The 20977-nt window shown below is 40.5% G+C and overlaps 1 protein-coding gene across 11 annotated transcripts; it reads left to right on the forward strand.

The window, feature by feature from the left end:
* The first annotated feature begins 5535 nt into the window (after nt 1-5535).
* HSF2 (heat shock transcription factor 2) lies at nt 5536-20675 on the forward strand. 11 transcript variants are annotated; one of them, XM_077175242.1, is made up of 14 exons: nt 5536-5769; nt 9078-9186; nt 9398-9525; nt 10920-11044; nt 13032-13107; nt 14261-14322; nt 14437-14521; nt 15347-15516; nt 16813-16925; nt 17016-17091; nt 17660-17765; nt 18642-18701; nt 19301-19385; nt 19737-20675. In XM_077175242.1, exons 1-14 carry the CDS (start codon nt 5608-5610, stop codon nt 20024-20026), a joined length of 1647 nt encoding a protein of 548 aa, XP_077031357.1. In that variant the 5' UTR covers nt 5536-5607; the 3' UTR covers nt 20027-20675. The 11 variants fall into 11 exon arrangements, 9 of the variants coding, with proteins under 9 accessions (XP_077031357.1, XP_054486420.1, XP_054486422.1 ...); XM_054630445.2 differs by having other exon boundaries at nt 16813-17091; XM_054630447.2 differs by having other exon boundaries at nt 16813-17091; nt 19301-19367.
* Nucleotides 20676-20977: the final 302 nt, after the last annotated feature.

The following is a 20977-nucleotide window of genomic DNA, read 5'->3' on the forward strand; positions in this document are numbered from 1 at the left end:
TTCTGGAAATCAAGTAATTTTTTTCTCTTCATAAAAACTTATGGGAGCCTGAACAAACAATGAGAACAGTAGATCAGGTACAGACATAGGATATTACAGTTCCACCTATTCAGATTCAGGTAAATTAGATTGAAATTAGCCAGTTTGGTTTGTTTTGTTTTCAGTCTCGGTGTTTTAGGGTTTAAACAGGCTGAAGAGAGTTTTTAAATGGAGATTAGCATGGGGAGACATGAGATGACAGACTCCACACCCACAGAGCAGGTGTTTTTTATCCATTCAAATCATATCTGTGAATGGCCTTGAGAGCAGACGAATCTAATCTAATTTAATATTAAAGATAATGTTAATTTTAAAGCTTAATGAGAACATTGTTACTTTTCTGTGTCAAATATATGGTTAGGGTTGCTCACTGGTACTTTGCAAAGAATTTCCACTGTGCTTTTGATAAGAATAAACCTGCAAAACAATGCAATTCTGCTTTGAAGAAAGCTTTGCCATGCTCTGGAATTGAGCTGATAGAACAGTTATTATATGGAGGTCCTAATGTTTGGAATGTGAAATTGCATGAAATAGAGGCCTTAGAATAAGTAAATAATGCATGTAGTAAGTGGTTTTAAACTAGCTTCCGGCGAGATGAAAGTTTTTTTTTCATGCTTTGCTCTGATTTATGAGCCTTCATTGTCACAATGTTCCGAACTTCTATGTAACAAAATCTTCTTTGAAGCACAGAAAATTGTGCTAATAGGTTTTTGTATCTCCTTTTCATTTTAGAGTAAAACTGTTACATTTGGATGACCAAATGAGCACAAATACTTTGGGTTTTTTTCTTACCATTGAACTTCCATAATTACTAAGACGTGGTCCCAGCAAGCTGCTCTAAAACTTCAATGAAGTTTTCTCCCAGGTGTACAGCCCATGAAACCCCCTTCCCTCTTTTTTACAAATCTACCATATTTTTGAAAGCTTCAATATAAAGATTACCTGATTTTCAGCATTTTCTACAAAGTTAATCTGGCCTGAACTCATTGTTAGCAGGTTAAGAAATGGGTTTCAACTCAGATATTTTTGCCTCCTTTTTTTAAGATAGGTTTTTTATGGCTTCAGGCATTTTAAATCTGGAATTTTTTAAAGATAGTAAGTTTAATTGAATGCTATTTCAACTAAACAATGCTATAGCTTGTTTAAAATATACCTTTTCCAAGTTTGTAACTTTTCCTCATATTATGAGAAAACAGTCTTTACCAAACACCAAGCATTTTCAAGGTGTATGGAAGATCTTGTCTAATTGGAAAAGTCTCTTTCAAGTATTCCTCACACATAAGCAAATAAGAAATGGATACCGTTTCTGTGCTTTTTGCAAAGCAAGCTGTCTTTAACAGTTTGTAGTCAATATGAATGTAGGTCTGAATTTTCCTTTCAAGAAAGAAAAGCCATTGATCATGAATGGAAGATGATTTCAGTTATCATAGCTTAATTTTAAATATACTGTGGGGATCAGTTATCAAAACCTAATTTTGAAACTTGATGCCAGCCTTTGTTTTATCACTGTCTGTTAAATGTCTGGTGTGCTGACTGTGCCATCTGTTCTTCCTGCAGGGCCTAAGAAGGAAAATTAATCACTCAGCCATCCAAAACACTGAGTGTCACTTGAATCAGATGCACAAGGATGGCATATCGCTAACTGAATAGATATTACTTTGGAAGAATAATTGTCTTAGGGTGACTTTATGATGCTGACTTGTATGCCCATTCTTCTGTTTAGCCCAGAAATAAGTTTTGCACCTTTAAAACTAGATCTGAGAGTGAAGTGGGGGGAGAAGGAGAAGCAGTGGAATGTCTGAGGCAGTTGTTTTCAAAACATAGAGAGCTTCAGCATTTTTCTCTCCTGGACTGTGTTGTCTGCAGCATGGATGGACAGCAGGAGAAAGCTCTCCTTTGTTTTTCAGTTCGTGTTTTTTAGCTAGCTGAGGCAGTGAAGTTCCCTGGACTATGTTTTTTCTTTTTCTTGGAACTGTTCAAACCTGCTCTGGACGGAAAACCCATAGGAGCACCAGCAGCTCACACTTGTGGCCCACTGGGGCCTGGGAGTGGCTTTTTCCAGTGCAGGAGGGACTGATGAGAGACTGAGCAAGCTGAGCTACAGTCTACGACAACGACTTGCTGAATTTGCCATCTCTTCAGAACAAAGAGAGGTTTTTTTTTTTAATATTATTAATTTTTATGCTTGTGCATACTTTTCTTGTTAAATAAAAAGTTTTTTCCACTTTTCTGCAAGGAAATTTTTTTCCCAACCACCTGGGGGAGAGCCTGCTTGGGTTTGCTTTCTGGAGGTACCTCATTTGGAGGTTTCCTCCTAAATTTGCCCTAAACCACGACATTAATCTCTATAGATGCTCTCTGAAATGTCATCTACCTTGCCTACTCTAGCTGGTTTCATTACAAATACAGATATCTCAGACCATCCTTGGTTCAAGGAGGATTAATTTAAAGCTAGGCCTCTTAGGGCGGCCTTGAATCTCCTTTTGATTCAAGGAGATCCTAGTATGTGTAGAGCTGGGACTTCCAGGAACACTTTTAGTTATTTAAGTAGTGTAATAATTTTTAAAGGTGGAAGGCTTGCATGAAATTTGGCTATGAGGTGCTCTGCAGTGTTTGATCCAGGATGGCCTACTTGTGGCTGGCTGCCTGTGCTTGTTCCAGGGGTAACATTTGTGCAAGCTCAGTGTCTTGATTTGTCTCTTCCTTTCATAGGGATCAATACAGTGAATCAATAAAGATAACCTTCAAATGCTGGCCATTCAGGCAGGACAAACAGTGGTAGCAAAAACAGGAGAGTATTGCCTTGAAATCTGTCCCCCTGCCTTTGTCTCTCCTGTCATTTTAAGTTTCTTGTTTTGCATCATGCTGTTTGTCTTAAGGAAAATCTGCAGACTGGTATCCCTTGGGGAGCTGACTCAGGCTTTAGTCAGGGTCTGTTGTAACTGGAGTTCACAGAGACTGCACTTCAGACTTACAAGAGCCAGACCAACAGCACGAGCAGGGCTGTTGACCCCTGCTGCATATCCCATTGTAGGGGAATAAAATAGGAAGTCAGAGAAGATAGATTAAGTTCATATCAGAAAAGTATTGTTACCTGAGGGCTGCCTTGCGACCCCTACTTGTAAATGTGCTGTGGAACAGAGTCCCCATCCCAAATTATTTTTCTTAAAGCACATCAAAACTGGACTATTAGTGGTCAAAGTTCCTATAAGAGGATGGGAGTGCTGTGGGGCTACCTGCTGCTCGAGCATGAGAGGAAGAGACCAGTGATGGATGTGATTTTTAGGCATCTGGGATGTCAAAACAAACAGTGATATGAACAGCTATCTAACTTTATTCTTTGGCCTCCTGCCCAGATTTGAGGTGCTGCTAACTATGTAGCCTCTCCGTGAAAGCTGTGGAAAAAAAGCGCTGGAAATCAGACGCTTCCTGTTGGCAGTGCTCCCTTAGTCCCTGAGCACTAGGTCTTAGTTGGAACTCTGACATTTAGGGGATCTCTGGGCCCAGGGGAGGAGGGAATGAGGCTCAGGAGGAACAGAATCTGCTGGAGCTTGAGGGGTTAGTTCAGAGATATGGGAAGAGATCTGAATTCCCAACATTTCACAGTACCTGAGAGGTTTTAAAGTGCAATGTTTTTCTGGAGAGGGGAGGGTGAGAACTGCATCATGGAAGATTTAAATAGCTTGACCTGTCTCAGAGCTGATAATTACCAGATTTCTGCAAGCTAGCTGGAGGAGAAATTTACTGCAGTGTGGAAAAAGATTACAGACTGCTTATGAAGATACTGGGAAGTCAAATAGCCCCAGATTAAAGACTAGTGAGTTTTAAAATGGCTGGATTGTAAAATAATGTGACCAAAAGCTTTATGAACAGGGACAAACAAGTACCTTGTGCTCAGACTTCATAAGACAGTAAAATAAAAACCTAATGGAAGCCTTACTTGAGTTGTACATTGCTAACATTTTATGTTAAGTATTAATAAATAACTTCCAGTTCTCAAGCCTTGAGGCTTCAGAAGAAAACTTTTTTCCTAAACTGAGGTTTAGAAAGAAAGTTTTAAAGACTTGCCTCAACTGTAAGACACTGGAAATCGAGTTACACAGCAGTCTTTTTCACCGTGGTGATGTTCAATCTACTAGGGAAATGAAAAAAAATTAAGTGCATGGTTCCACTTCTGTCTCAGCCAAAGACCTCAATATAGGGGTTTACCTTTTGAAATACTGTCCAACAATTCTGTAAATCAACTTCTCTTTTCAGATGGAAGTTGTAAACAAGAAATATAAGATGCAGAGCAATACTGAGTCCAGATTAAATCACAACCATTTTCTTCTCTCTGCTTATCTAGCATTTGTATCTGGATAAATGGAATCTGGTGAGAGCTTGCTGCACATGCATGTCAGGATGAAAAATTACTTGGAAAATTACTGTAAATTTGTGTTTAAATTCAAAAGACATTAACTTTTCTCATTCCAAATACTGACCCTGAAAAGCTGAGCCATAAACTCAGCAACTGTGACTTCTTTCAGGAATGATCTAGTGAATGTCAGTCAAAGGGTTTGTTACAGGCTGTGGCAGGCTGCTAATGATGACAAAAGGGAAGCTGTGTGATACACAGCTTGAAACAGAAATATTGAACTTCATTTTCTTGCCGCCTACCCTGCTAAAGGTTCTGTTATCTTCCCTTTGCCATTGTGCTTCGTTTTCACTGTAAGCTGAAGCAGATAAAACTCACTGAGATTCTCTGAGAATTTTTTGAGAAATTTCCACAAAAATATTAGTAACACTACCAGTCAATGAAGGTTTGTTGTGAAAATACTAATTTTAGTTCAATAGAACAACTTCTTAAAAACTATCTACAGTTGATATGTGATTAAGTTTTGCAAAATACTTGGTAGAGTATAAAAAAAAAAAAATTAGTGTATTTCACCATTCATTAGTCTGTTTTCCTTGAAGATACCCAGTTTCTTTTCTCAGTTTCAGCAGCTGATAAGTCTGAAGTCTAAACACAAGTTGCCTTGCAGAGGGGTCTGCTTAGGGCCTGCCTGAGATGCTTTTGGGGAGAGTTGGTTTGCACGTTCCTGTTGTGCATACGCCCTGTGTATTCATGTTTTAGAGCTGACTAGCTACTCTTCACCTTTCTCCCAGGCGGTTCGGAAACGCCAGGCTGGGATAAGGCCTTAGAAGGCCCGCTTGGGGCATTCGCCCGCCGTTTCCCGGGAGCCGGACCGGGACCGCTCTCACTCACCGCCCGCCTCCTCAGCCGCGCGCCCGCCCGCCCCTCGCCACGCGCCGCTGCCCCGCCGGGAACGTGCGCCCGCGCGCCACCGCCCCGCCCCCCCGTCGCGAGGCGCGCCGCTATTGGCCCCGTTCCCCCCGTGCCGGCGCTGTTGTGACACGTGAGGGCGGCACACGTGGGGACGTTATGTAAGGCGCAGGGGGAAGGGGCGGGGCCGGCACGCGCGCGAGCTGCGGAGCCGCCGCGCATGCGGGGTGGGGGCTTGGGGCGGGGCCAGGCCGGTCTGCTTGTGCTCCCTCCCGGACAGAGGGCCCGGAGGCTCCCGAGCGACAATGAAGCAGCAACAGCAGCAGCAGCCGCCGGCACCGCTGCCCCCGCAGCCTCCCCAGCAGCCGTCGCCTCCCTTCGCCAGCCCGGGGGTCCCGGCCTTCCTCAGCAAGCTGTGGGCCCTGCTGGGCGAGACCCCCAGCAACCAGCTCATCACCTGGAGCCAGGTCGGCCGCCCCCCCCCCCCCCCCCCACCCGCCCGCGTGTGGCGGAGCCCCCGCCATCACCGTGCGCTTCGCTCCGCCGGGCATCGGGGCCTGCTGGGGTCTCGGCGTGCCCGTGGGGAGGACGGAAAATCAGGGCACGGCCACATGGCTTGGTTGGGCTCGGGCCGCGCTGAGCTGAGCTGCTCGGCAGAGGCCGGCTCGCCTCAGCCCTCAGCCTCTCCCTTGTTTTTTAACTGTGGAGTAGGAGCTGCGGTGCCCGCCCTGGGGGCGCGTCCCTAGCACAGCTGCGGAGGGTGGGGGTGTCTGTCTGGCGGCTCTGACTGAGCAGGCTCGGGCGCCCGTGGGGGTGGGAAGGGGCCCGGGATCCGGAGGATTTTGCCGTGCGGTTAAGGAGCCGGCGTGCGGGGAACGTGGATCTGCGAGGAGATTTCCCACCGCGGGAACGGGGCTCACCCTCTGTTAGCCGGGGCTGCGGGAGAGCTCCGGAGGATGGGAAGAGCGGCGTGCTCAGGCCCGGTGCTGTTTCCTGTGTGCTGCCCGCGGGGCCGGATCCCGCAGGGGCTCTGGGGGGCGGCCACGTGTGGTATGGCCGGGGGCTTCCCGGGCTCGGTGTCCACCTGCTGGGGTGGCGGGAAGGGGATGGGCCACGGGGGAAGTCGAATTGGGCGCCAGTTTTCTCACAGGGCAATGAAGGGCTGGCAAGTTGATACTGTGAGCATCATTGACAGTTCTAAGCACATATTTTAATAATAACTGCTTCATTTTTTTCCCTATATGCTGTTTTCAATAAAATCTTGTTCTCAAATCGTATCAATATCTTTAAGTGGTATTGAGTTAAACTCAATTGAGAGCTTCTTATTTTAAATGATCTAGAAATAATGAAATGTCTTAAATATACCGAAAATGATTTACCAATACCTTCAGCCAAGACTTCCCAAGGAGTGAAGCAGGAGGCCTCAGGAGATTATGGCAGCTTTTCTTTTTTTTTTTCTTTTTTTTTTTATTTTGTTTTGTTTTAGGATGGGATTTTTTTGTGATTTTTGGGGTGTTTTTTTTTTTTTTTTGGAAGAAAGATACTAAAGGCTTTATGAAGATTGATATTGTCTACATTAAAAAATGCTGGTTTTGCTGCCTTATGCTTTTAATGGAGTATTTTCAAATCTATTTTAATGTTTATTTAAAGTAAATGTACCGATACATGTGTAGGTATCCTTGTGTTATTTTTTAAATTAAAAAGAGTAAAAATAATTGAGATTCTGCAAAGCTGTTTCTAGAGGGGAAGGTTCACCCATCACATTTGATACTGTTAACAACCAGCAGTTCCTGTGTGAGGAGGTATTGGGATTGCTTGTGATATGGGTGAGGAGTACCAAATGAAGCACTTGGAAGACTGCTGTATGATTCCAGCTGTATGCTGGAATCATTGCCACTAGGAGTTGACAATCGTATTTAGCTGTGTAGTGAAGCTTACAGGCTTAATGTCTGTGCAGCTTTGCTGTAAATGACTGTCAGGGCAACAAGAGCTTGTGGATGTGTTTCCCACATTTTTCATGTGCTAGGCCTGGACAATGTCAAGGTGCTGATAAAGTGAGGCATCACATGGAAGTTGTCTCTTGGTGTCACAGGTCACGGTAGTTCCATTTGGTTCAGCACCTTCAGTTTGTGAATTTAACACACAGCATTGGCTAAAATAGTCTGTTCTTGCATTTCTTTTGCTTCCCCTTTTTCTTCCACTGATTGGTTCTCAGCAGGAGGTAGGTAGGCATTAGGGGAAGTTTTAATCTCCCTACTTTCCTCTCAGTGTTGAGGCCTAAGTCATCCAGTGGAGAGCCATTTGTAACATCCTGTTTCTGATGCTTCCTGCTGATTTGCTGGAACAAGCTGTTGGGGTTTAACCCCCACTGGTAACTAAGTACAGCTCAGCCACTTGCTCACTTCCCCACCCCCTGGTAGAGAAAGTAAAACTCGTGGGTTGAGATAACCATTTAACACTGAAATGAAGTAAAGTATGTGATAACAGTAATAAAACAGAAAGAAAACACAAGAGAAACAAATGCCCAATACAATTGCTGACCACCTGCAGGCCAGTACCCAGCTCATCCAAGAACAGCAGTTGGCCCTCCTGGTTGATAACTCCCCAGTTTATATATTGGGCATGATGTTCTCTGGTATGGAATATCCCTTTGCCTAGTTTGGGTCAGCTGCCCTGGCCATGCACCCTCCTAGCTTCATGTGTGCCTGCTTGCTGGCAGTGCTTGGGAAGCTGAAAAGACCTTGACTTAGGGTAAGCACTGCTCAGCAACAACTAAAACTTCACTGTACTATCACATTATTCTCTCACTGAATCCAAAACTCAGCACTCTACCAGCTACTAAGAAAAGAATTAATTCTATCCTAGCTGAAACAAGGGCACCTGCCTTTGGACAAGGACCTTCATATGGTCTTACATCTGGTTCTTTAAGCTTCTTGGGATCACAGAGCTGCTGGCATTTGAGGATAATAGAAGTGACTCACTAAACTAAAAAGGCCTCTTAAGAAGATGCAGGAAAAGTGTTGACATTTGTTGAAGATAAGACTTTTTATGAACTACAGAGTGAGAGTATTGTGGATGTGTAGACAAAACCTAGACCATTTTGAAGTAGGTAATTTGCATTCTGCCATTTACTTGTCCTGTAGTTTAAATGGAGTGCAGTCATTGAAGAACAAAGATCTGATCCTTCTATTTTAGTTAAAGCCTGTAGATTAAATAAAAGATCAGTCTTCCCTCACAATTGGCATTCCAGAAGGGGAATCGTGCTTTAGGTGACTACCTTTTTGGTAACTCCAAAACCCAGTGGACACCCTCACCTCTTTGACAGCTTCATCTGCTCTACAGATCCTATCAAACCAATCATGGTTTTACACTGAAAAGCAGATGGGACAGTCAGATGGTTGTTGGTATTTTTTCCTTGCTCAGGTTCTTTGTTAAGATTCCTTACCAGGGCTTCAAAACTGCATTCAAAATTGAGAGTATTGTCCTGTAGTGAAACTGTGATCATTGCTGGTAAACGATTATTTCCTATCTTCAAGCAGTGTGTAACAGTAGAGATGTTTGCCTTCAGGTACAGGTAATGATGTAAATTGATAGTACTCAGTTGCTTTGCAACTGCAAGGTTTGTACCCTTTTTGTTTTGGAAAATTGTAGGCAAGCAGATCAGTAATGTACTGCGTGCACAAAGGAAACATTCCAATCTGGTGATTAATTCTAAAAGCCCAGTGTGTTTTCTGCTATGGTTTTTAAGTGGCTTAATGTGTCTCTCTCATTTTAGAATGGAAAGAGTTTCTTGGTGTTGGATGAACAGAGATTTGCAAAAGAGATTCTTCCCAAGTACTTCAAGCATAACAACATGGCAAGCTTTGTCAGACAGTTAAACATGTGTAAGTTCCTGGATTTTTGCATTCTAGCACAGTTCTAAATCTTGTATGCAAAAGTTAAGTTATCATTTCCTTTGAGCAGGTGCTTTGTGTTCTCTACAACTAGGATACTGCTTATTCTCAAAATTGATAACAGGATAGTGGGGACAGCATATTTTGAATTTCTTAATGTGGGTTTTGAGATTTTTCTTTTCTTTTGTTTTTTTTTTTAAAGATGGCTTCCGTAAAGTTGTCCATGTTGATTCTGGAATTGTCAAACAGGAGCGAGACGGTCCAGTAGAGTTTCGGCATGCATATTTTAGGCAGGGCCGGGAGGACTTGCTGGAACACATTAAAAGGAAGGTTAGTGAAAATCCAGTGTGTGGAAAACCTGTACTGTTCAGTATTGATAAATAACCAAGTTCATGTCAAATTTTACTGCAGGATTGTGAGTGCAAATAAGTTCAGACTTTATGGAAACAAACTTCCCTGCTTTCATTTATATCTTGAGCTTGTAAAGATATTTTGGGGGATTTGACAAGGCTCTTTTTATCTACTTTGCTGTCATTGTAGTAAAGTTTTAACAGGTGGCAAAAAAGTGTGAGTTATGTAATATGACAATTTGCAAATGAGTATTAGAAGTGCAGAGCATACTTTGACTTTACCATCATCAATGTAAGAAACTGCTTGTTTATGTAGCTTGTTTCAGAACAAAGCTACTGTAAGCTTTAGACTTACAGTACACCCAAAAGAATGGGGCAAACATATAAACACATTCGTTATGCTTGTGAAATGTGCTCTGCTGTTACTGAGTCAAGTGCATATAGATAGCAAATAGAAATATGGCAAATGAAACTGGATGTCATGGTTAACTCCAGCCAACAGGTCAGCCCCACACAGCTACTTGCTCACTACCCCCATGTCAGGATGTGGAAGTGAATTGGGAGAGTAAAAGTGAGAAGACTCATGGGTTGAGATGAAGGCAGTTTAATAAATAAAGCAAAAACTACAACTACACACACACAAGCAAAGCCAAACTGGGAATTCATTTACCACTCCCCATGGGCAGGCAGGTGTTTGAAAGCAGGGCCCCATCACATGTAATGGTGACTTGGGAAGACAAATGCCATCATTCTGAACATCCCTTCCACTTCCTTCTTCTTTCCCTCAGTTTTATGTGCTAAGCATGACACCATATGGTAGGGAATGCTCCTTTGGTGAGGTGGGGATAACTCTCCCAGCTGTGTGTGTGCCCTCTCAATTTTTTGTGCATCCCCAGCCAACTGGCTGGTGGAGTGAGGTGAGAAGCAGAAGAGCCCTTGACTCCATGTATAAGCATTGCTCAGCAGTAACAAAAACATCTCTGTATTGCCAGCACTGCAGCACAACTGCATAAGTCCAAAACAGAGCCCCGTGTTTGCTGCTATGAAGAAAATTACCCCATGCCAGCCAAAACCAGCACAGGGTGATTGATGTGCTGGTTATCACCAGGTTATTGTGATGCAGTTATGATGAAGTAGAGCACTTGGGAAAATGCCTGAAGAGTCAGGAGTGTACACAAATATTTGTAACAACTAAAGCTAATGTGGTAACAGCTGTGTTTCTGGTTTGGGGTTTTTTTTGGATGCTTGGTTTATTATTAAATTAAGTGTATATTTTGTTAACATTAGTAAGAAAATATACTTCATCACCAAAAGAGAATAATAGTTTAGCATGAGTTAAGGGAAGTGTTGTTTCTGGATTCTAATCTTTTAAAGGTTTCTTCTTCGAGACCTGAAGAAAACAAGATCCGTCAGGAAGATCTCTCTAAAATAATATGCAGTGCTCAAAAGGTGCAAATTAAGCAAACGACTATTGAATCTCAATTGTCTCTTTTAAAGAGGTAAGTTGCTTCATCAGTATCTGATCCTTAATGCTGAGTAATTGTGATACTAGATATTGGACAAAGACATTTCTAGGTGTTTCTTGATTTCTGGTTGCCTCATTTCAGTTATTGCTTTAGGAACATAAACTTCCATAGAAAAATTGCTTTAAAATTGAACTTTTTGATATTATTAAAAGTTACAGGCAATGTTGGTGTTTGCAGACCTGTCAAGTAGTAGGCAATTAAATAACACCTTTAATAATAGTTCCACATAGATGCTGAGTCTGAATATTTAAATCAGTTCTTAGTATAGAGTATGCTGGTTTTTGTCTTCAAGTTTGAAATAGCTACTGTATTTGTTTTGAGGCAGAGTTTGGTTTGTGCAGCTTGCATATAATACTTTTGTAGGACAATTGATGTCTATGCTCATTGTTTTTATTTTCCTGTTGTTTTTGTCCTTATGCCTCACTGTTAAAAATTGTGGAAGTGTTAATACCCATGAAAAAGTGTTTAGAAAATCTAATTTGGAAATTCATTAGTTACCTTATTGACAAAGAAACAGAATTGAAAATCCAAATGTAAATGGAGTTTTTGTAGAATTTCATTACTGCCTGCTTAGAAATTATGATTTATTCTCAACAGTGAGATATGTGTCACAAATTACTTAATCCTTTAGAATAGGTAGATACAGACTAGATACATAAGCATAAGGTCATGCGCTGTAAGTCACATCATCTCAGTAGAAACTCTATTAGAGTAGTTTCTATTTCTTCTTCTAGAAGATGGTTTCATGACAGTGTACCTCTGTGGCAGAGGTCACCAATTAGTTCAGGTTTTAAGAAGTAAATTCTCTCATTTCTAGACTTCAGTTCTTGTGACTTGAGTGGTAGAATATTTAGAGGGAAACTTCTTTTGCTTAGGGCATAGTCTTTGTTAGAATCTGGCCAGTCTAGAGTAAAAATCATATTTGCCCTTTTGAAATCCTGGATGAATTTGGGTTGAAAGGAACCTCAGAAAGCCATCAGGTCCAAACTGCTGCCCAGAGCAGGGCTGGCTTTGACCGAAATGACAGCCAGCTGCTAATTAACTGAAAGTTAGTAGAGATGAGAACATAGGGGTTAATCTTTGACATCCATATTGTCATCTCATCAGTTTAAAGTGAATGAAGTAGAAACTGGAGCTAAATCAGAAGACCTGGTCCTACAAAACATGTTGAGAAAGCTAGTGAAAAAGCTGAGAAAGTTCAGAGTCCCTCACTTCTGCTGTTAATTTTGTCATGAAACTGTACTCTTAAATTGTATGTTGGACATAGGAGCACTTTGAGGAGCGAGTAGTACCCTTCATCACACTGCATATGAGCTGCTGTTTCTGAAAACTTAGTTTAAGGTTTCCTAAAACCCCATATGCCAGTGCAGTTTGCTTCTTTGTGTTGAAAATTAAACTACAAAAGAGAGGAGGGTGGTATGTCGGCTACCCATATTCACTGAAGCTTTTGGTACTCATTATCTACCTCTTAACATGGCATACACTGTGGAAGCAAAAAGGGCAGTTTTTACACTGTCTCAGTAATTGGAGTCCTGTGAGTACTGGAAGAACCAAGGTTTCTCAAAACAGTGGTTTGTGAAAACTGCTACCTCTGACATGCTCCTGTTATTTTGATCACCTAACATGCCTGTTTACTGGAGCTAATGGAGGTAACTGTTAAATGCTGATGGTTAATATTTAAATGCTGAATGTATGGGCAATGATTATTGCCAAATTTGGGAATTTTGGGGTTTTTTTTCCTTTGAAGCAGAATTTGTTGTGTTTGGGTCTTTGTTTCACAGTTACTTTCCAAGGCTGCTTGGTGCCTGTGTGACACTCCCACTCCAACCCCCAATCTAGAAAGTGTTGAAACATTTGAAAGTGTTTGAACATTTGAAAGTGTTTTAATGAAGCCAACTGATCTTTAACAATAATTAAATACTAGTTTTAGTGTGACTTTTAAATCATCATTTTTAAACAGAGAGAATGAATCCCTTTGGAGGGAAGTGTCAGAACTGAGAGCAAAACACTTGCAACAGCAGCAAGTTATTCGAAAGGTAAGGCTTCATTCAAGTGTTGTGTGTGCTTGAGTGAGTGCTTCTGAAGCAGGAATGCTTTGCCATGTTATCTGGCTTTGCCCTCACTCAGCTTTTTATAATGTCAGATCTCTCTTTAATAGAAAAAACAGCAGGGTGGGATCTGATGAACAAACCCTACTAATAAAAATATTCAGGGTATTTTATTGCATAAGCAGAAAATAAGGCCAAAGTCTTGTGAACATTTTCAAAGAAAGAGGCTCAAGAACATCCTACATCTGTTATTACATTAACCTTAGATGGTCCATCCATTTTTTTATTACTTTGGGAATCAGATGTCTAATTCTCTGTCAGCTGCTTGGGAGTAACTTGCTCACTGCAAGAATTTCAAGATTTTGTATTGGAAGTTCACTACTGCCCCACTTAACTGACCTGTTGACTGTATACTCCTAGTTCCCAGAGGAATAAATAATTGAGTGGAACCTATTGATAATATGTTAACTTAGATTATTTAACAGTTAGATTTATGATCAGCTAAAACTGATATAAATGTGTAGAGCTTATAGATCTATTTTTTTAACATACCATGGCATCACTGCAAGTAGCCTTGTAGCAGAGACTTAGTGATTTTTTTCCCAGTTTCTTCAAGCCAGATACATACTTTAAAGCCTTAGATTTAAAGCATAAGAGAAGGAAGGCTAACATTCAGAAGGAATGACAGCTGATGAATACTGTTAATTGTACATGTAATTTTTTTTTCTGAATCTGTCAAAAACATCTTTCACCAGAACCAGTATTTACAGATTCAGGTCATGTATATGGTCCACATCCCTATATGCCTTTTGTCATTGCTAATTAAAATTCTTTTAATCATTTGAGTTGCTGCATGTCTCTCTGTGTCTTGTATGATGTTGTATAAAAGCTGGCTGTTATCACCTGCTATGTGAAAAGTCTTTTAACAATTGAGTAACTATTTAGGGATTATCAGCACTGGTTTATACCTTGATTTTTAGGTTTTCTGAACAGCTTTGTATAAAAGTTATTATGCAAAGAAAGTGTTTTGCTGTTTATGTATAGGTTTTATTACTGGTGTCTTTTGCTATAAGATGCCTTGGTACTTATGAGAAACAGTTAAAAAGTAAAGCAACCAACAGTAGTGTTCTCTCCCTTACAGATTGTACAATTCATTGTTACCTTGGTGCAGAACAACCAACTAGTGAGCCTAAAACGTAAAAGGTAAATATGGTCTTGGACACTTTCTGTCCACTTGATAAACTGATAAGCCTTGTTGACTAATTACCAAAGAGGTGGGTTTGAAATGGTCGCCTTACTTTGCTCTTTCTGATGTAGGCCTCTACTTCTGAACACTAATGGACCTACAAAGTCGAATGTATTTCAGAAAATTGTGAAAGAACCAGCTGACAGTAGCCACCATGTAAGTTTTCTATTATGGGTATTCTCTGTTTGGATGGAATGCAGGTAGGCACATGGATCAAATTCATTGTCATATGGAGACTATAACACAGCTCTGTACTGAGAGCTGTCACCTTGTACAGGTGATAGGCCTTGTTGTTTCCTTTCAGAATCTGAAGGGGTTGCTAATCACCATTCACTTTCCAACATAAGCATGTATAAACCAGTTATCTCTGTATTAAATACATGATGGTGCTGAAAGCAGTTTGCTTTTAAAAGTGGTGCTATTAGAAATAGCACGTATAATGTTGCATTGTTATCTCGGGAATGTGGCATCCCTGGCCCCATACAGGGACAAGGGCCCAGTGTGCTGCTCTGCAAGGCAGTATCCAGCCCAGCAAAATCATGTCATGTTCCTGTTACATTTGAATGAGTCACACCACTGAAAGTTGTTTTCAGCTGTCCAAATAGTAATTGGTGAGGAAATTGTTAAAACAAGTTCTGTAGGGTGGCACTGGAATTAGCTTTATAACAAAGTACTGTTTAAACAGCAGTCACTGTTTTAATATTTTTAGTTCTAATATCTGACAGTGCTAGTATAATTTTATTTCTACTCCTGTAGTATTTATCAATTCTTTTTCCTGTAGCTGTTATTCTCCAGCATGTTTATTTACTTGTATAGCTTTTTCTATTAAACATAGAACTATATAAACAGCTTGTAATCTCCAAGGTGTAGAAAAGCTCTTAGACTTCATTAGATGTGAAGCATTTTAATATACAGTGATAACTGTCAAAATGCTGAAGCTCATTGTTTCTCTGCCCTGACTATTTTAAAAATAATTCTCAGGTACCTCTCAACAGAAATGAGGGCTTAAAACAAAGGGAACAGATTTCAGATGACATTGTGATTTATGATGTCACTGAGGATGTGGGTGAGGAAGAACATCCCATGGCTGATGAAGAAAATCTTCCTGTTACACCAGAAACAAGTGAAGATACCACTTCAGATTCTTCCAAGTAAGAAGTCTCAACATGTTTGTGTTGATAAATAACTTTCAGTGTTGTATAACATGCACTAATTCAGATGTCTTAGATAATTTTTTTTAGTGAAGTGGTTAGAATTATTCAGCACTCCTGCACATACAGAAACTTCATCTGTGAATTCACACTAGCTTTTGACTTACTGACCTCTGGATTTGTTCCAAAATAGTTAATTGGCTGTTGGAGTTTTAATATCAGGAGGATAGATAGAAACTGGTGAAAGCAATCTGTATTATTGCATAATTGTTAAATATACTAAAGCCAGAGTAAGAGAAGTCTTCTTTACTTTTTGGTTGTGTATACAGATAGGAACGACTTCCCTTGTTTTTCCAGGTTTTTGTGGAGAAAAATTTACATGTGGTGTGTGTCAGGTTTTGGTGTGGTCCTTGCATTAAGCCAGTTAATTTCAGGGTTCTGGGTTTTTTACAGTCCAGTTGTTTTTTGTAATTGTGTTCCTTCCTGTCTGTACTCCAGTGCTACAGAAGTTCTCCATCTGTCAGCCACAAGCAAGTTGAAACTCGGTTCAAGGATTTAGATGCAACTCTCTTCTTGAGTAGCATTGGACTGATAGGGCCTGTATTATGCCTCAAGGAAAAAACCCTAATATTTGTAGCTTATACTTGAATTGGCACCATTGTTCTTGCTCAGCTGATGCCTGAGAATGCATTCTCTGATAGAAAAGCTTCATGAAAAAAAGGCTGTGATAGAGAGGCAGCATAGCTAACAGCTTCTTAAGGGTTAAGAACCAGAATAGGCATGAAAGCAAATCATTTGAGGCTCGCTCTTGGTTTTCAGGTTTTGTTCCTGGTATGCATAATAAGGTTAACTACAAACCTGTTGACTGGGATGCTTTGTTGTGGGTGCTCCAGAGTTGATGCTGTTCAACAGGAAATAGGCAAAATATATACTGTCTTGTCTGTCTTGGTGGCCTTGTATGATTTGGTACATACTTCACATTTATATGCAAGCTTATAGTGGTTCTAATGACAAAAGTGTCAGTGTTCCTATAGCTCTTTAGCAGTTGGTTACTGTAGTGTGGCACAAGAGTGTCTGCTAACTGAGCTGCATTAATTGTATTGATCATTACAGAACTGTATCAATGGAAGATAGATATTTCATCTAGTTCATCTATCTTGTGTTTAGTATTAAAAAGCAGAAGAAAAGTTTATTTCCTGATAGTAGCTTGACTAAAGTGAGAGGTAACTAAACCTGTGGAATAATACCCATTTAAATGTGTATGAAATGCTGTAATTAATTTATCTCACATTACAGCTGTAGCTGTAGCTACCATTCTCCCGATATTGTAATTGTGGAAGATGATAATGAAGATGAATATGCCCCTGTAATTCAAGGGGATAAAAACACTGAATCAGTTGCTGTCCCAGGTAATGATCCAGCCAGCCATGTCAGTGACAGCACAAATCCACTCATGTCAAGTGCTGTACAGCTGAATAACCAGTCAACTTTAACTGCAGAAGACCCAGTCTCTGTGATGGATTCCATACTCAATGAAAATGGAGTAATTTCACAGAATATAAATCTTCTTGGAAAGTAAGTAGTCTGCTCTTTTGTTTTTTCTAGTATTAGAACTGATTATTTGACTGAAGTAAAAATAACTGAAAAGCAGTTTCTACTGAGAACTTTAGACTTACAGGCTACTGATATTCCAGCCAGTTTCTGAAGATTCTTCTATTTTAAGTATTTTAAGATGCGACCTCTGATTTTAATTGTTAAGTGAGTGAGTTGAGATGTTTAATCTGGCAGTGTAATGTTGTGGAGATTGTTGAAATCGTCAGGATTTATTTTTGTCATTCCTGCAGGTGGATTAGACCCATTAGGGCTATGCAACAATTGCATCTCTGCTAATGTCATGTAATAGTGTTATGTTGACATGATTCCTGTGATACCTATTCCAGAGCACCTGTCTGCTGACTTGGGTTCTCTTCTAAAGAGGCTAAAAGGCTTCATTTTTCCAGAGGTCATTTCTTGTGAAAGACTTAGTTCATTCTAGGTCTGGTAAAGATTTTTAGATGCATGTAGTACATCTGTGTAAAGCTTACTTAAGGATTTCTCTTACTTTATTAAGGGATACAGCAATAAAATACTGTTTGCTTTCTAGAGTTGAACTTCTGGATTATCTGGACAGTATCGACTGCAGTTTAGAGGACTTCCAGGCTATGTTGTCAGGACGACAGTTCAGCATAGATCCAGATCTCCTGGTTGATGTAATTTTGACTTAAAATTAAGTATTTTCATAATAGGCTATAGGAAACATTTGTGTGTATTGTTACTGTTTAATATGGATTTAAATCACAAATGATCTTTTTTTCCTTCCCTTTACAAAGCGAAGTTATAAATTTTTATGAGTTTCTGGAGCACTGGTATAAGTCTTAAAGCTACACCACTGCTCAAGTGAATGCTTTAGTTTCTTACTGAACAGTGGCTTTCTTAATGAAATAATGCTGATATTTGTTGTGATGTGAACTTGGATGTCAAGTCAATTAATTAATACTCTTGCTCGGAAATAACCCAGCACATTATCTTTGGTCTTCTCAATGAACTGGGGTTAAAAAGAACCTTCCTCCCTGTTGCAAGACCACGTTGCTGGCTGGTAGCAGAGTGTTGTCTGCCATGACTCACATGTCCCCTCTGAAGTGCTGCTCCCTGTCCATTTGTTCCTTAAGCCTAAGCTGAGCATGAGGTTACTGGGTCCTGGTGACATGTGGCTGCTGAACCTGCTGGAGTGCTCTTGGCCCCTCTCCCACTTCACTGAGATCCCTCTTAAAAGCACCTCTGCTCTCCACTTACTGATGGCTCCTTCCAGCTTGGTGTCACTTGCAATTTCATCCATCTTGCAGACAGAATTATCCATGCAGCAGTGTCAGTAGAAATTGGTGTTTTAAGACTGCAGCAAACCATGTTAGATGCCATACAGTTGTTTGTTTTGTGATCAGGGTTCATGGAATTCCACATAGTCTCCAGTCCTCATAGAGGGTGGACTAAGTACAGGGGTTTTTCTCACACATACAGAAGCAATGGTCTTGTATTCTTAATAGCAACACTGAGATACCTAAAACTTGGATGTCTTTTGTCTTATTCAGCTTTTTACAAGTTCTGTGCAGATGAATCCCACAGATCATGATCATATCACTAATACCAAAGTAAGTCTTAAATCCATTGCTCAACATATGCACTAGTGAGAGATGCAAAATTCACTCATCTTTTGCTGTTCTCTTTACTGGAATCATGGCACTTTGTGCTCTGGCTTTTAAGACTTGCATGAGAATAGGAAGACTGCAGCTGAGTTCATCCTGTTGGGCTTTAAACAGCAAAGTAAAAAGCACCTGAATTAATTAGCAGTGCCCTTTAAAACTTGTATTACCTGTACATTATACCAGTCTCTTGACTTTTGTATCTCCGAGATTTTTTTTATTTGCAAACATGGTATGCACTTCTATCAGAATGATTTCATCTGTACTTCTGGTGGGAAGAGAAACCAGTAATAAGCAGTGAAGCAAAGATGTAGCGCTTTGAATTTGTCCAGTTCATTTAAAGCATTAGTTTTGGTTCTTGCTTTGTGTAGCCTGTGTTTCCATTTCACGTTTTCTCAGCCAAGGTATGTTAGTGTGGGTAATACTGATTATGCCACTGCATCTTATTACAAATAAAGAAATAATATTTGTCATAGTCGTTCAGCTGTTCTCCAGTGGCATTGGAACAAGTTGAAAAGTGTATTTTAAAAGTTTGCTTTTGTTCCCAGGTGGAGACAAAGGGAAAAGAAGCTAACAAGAATAATGCTGGTCCAGCAGCTTCACAGGAAACGCAAGGTACTAAGCCCAGATCAGGTTAGTTGTAGTCATCTATTGAAACATTTCCACAGTTGAACATTACTCTAAAAGCCATCTCAGTTATTTGCTCCTTATCTGATTTTATGTTATGCTGATAAATAACCAAAACACAATACTTAGTATATTTGCTTTTTAGATTTTTGTCTCTGCACTAGATGCAGAGAAACTGATGTTTTGCAGGTGAATCTGCACTAATAATGTTATGCATGAACATAACAATTCTTTAAAAACACAAATACCTATCTTTTTTTGTAATTATTCTTTAAATAAATACTGTGGGTTGGATTTTGTTTTTTCCTTCTGCATGTAGAAAGGCATTGATATTCTGGGAATTTTTTTTCCCCACAGATAAGCAGCTGATACACTACACTGCTTTTCCACTCCTTGCATTCCTCGATGGGAACCCAGGCTCTGCTGTTGAGAGTGGGGGCTTCACAGCTGAAACTCTTTCCACTGCTGAAAAATCCCTGGAAGGGGATGAGCTCCTGGAGAGCAGCCTGGATCCGCAGCCCACCCAGAGCAAACTGGTGCGTCTGGAGCCACTGACAGAGGCAGAGGCGAGTGAGGCCACGCTGTTCTACCTGTGCGAACTTGCCCCAGCACCCATGGACACAGACATGTCCTTCTTGGATAACTGATGTGAGGGAGGCTCTGTATATAGTCATGAAGATGAACTATTTATTTAGAATATTGTTTGGTATGAGAGTTTTTTGTACATCACTGTTTTATGTAACCAGATATGTGGAATCTGAAGTACCTTTCCTGTCTTATACAAGCAGTTGTTTAGCTATGGAGTTAGACAAGCCACCAGGCACAGCTGGCACTGCTGAGCCCGGCTCCTGCTGCACTGCTGTGAACACTTGGTGTTGCCCACATTGCGCGTACTGCAAGTAACCAACACTTGTCAATAGTGAGCTTTGGTTTATGGTTTCTTATACTTCTTGTCTTACATATGATGACATAAACTAGTAGTGTATGGTTAGGGAACACTGAGTTTTTCTGTATTTTGGGGTTTTTATTTTTTACATTTTGTTTAACACACATGAGGCTTTTTTGGGGTGGGGGGACCAGGACCTGATGTAGGCTTTTTTTTTCCCTGCTTCAACTGGGAACAAAGTGCCTGTACCTTGCTAAATCTTGGTTCTGCCTTACTTTCACTTCAGTGGAAGTGCTCACACATAGCACAAACTGGGGAAAAGTTGTTGACAGCTGCCAGGCCCCATGACTGCATGAGTACTTTTAACTTGGACCATCTATGCTGACAAAATAAATGTTACTTAAGTGTGATACTTGTCAAAAGTTTGTCTCTTATTCTGTGTGCCAGGTGGTTATGGATTTAACAGCATCTTGTTTTCCTATCATAGTAGTTGTGCAAGGTCTGCTGTGCAGAGTTCCTGGAAAGTAGCCTGACAGGTTTATTGATAAGCCTCCAAAAGAAGAAAGAAAACTGGGTTTCATTAACTTCATACATACAACACAAAAACCACATTCCCCAGCTCTGGCAGTGGATCCAAGGTTTTTTTCCAAGGGAGTAATCTGGCCACTTGTACAAGGAGCTGAATACATAGACAGAGCAGTCTGCTAATTTT

This window comes from Agelaius phoeniceus, chromosome 3 (genome assembly GCF_051311805.1).
Source record: "Agelaius phoeniceus isolate bAgePho1 chromosome 3, bAgePho1.hap1, whole genome shotgun sequence".
Taxonomy (NCBI): Eukaryota; Metazoa; Chordata; class Aves; order Passeriformes; family Icteridae; genus Agelaius; species Agelaius phoeniceus.

Coding starts and splice junctions, on each gene's coding strand:
- HSF2 (XM_054630445.2), top strand. CDS start 5,608: ATGAAGCAGCAACAGCAGCAGCAGCCGCCGGCACCGCTGCCCCCGCAG. Junction 5,770..9,077: donor AGCTCATCACCTGGAGCCAG/GTCGGCCGCCCC, acceptor CTCTCATTTTAG/AATGGAAAGAGTTTCTTGGT. Junction 9,526..10,919: donor TGGAACACATTAAAAGGAAG/GTTAGTGAAAAT, acceptor AATCTTTTAAAG/GTTTCTTCTTCGAGACCTGA.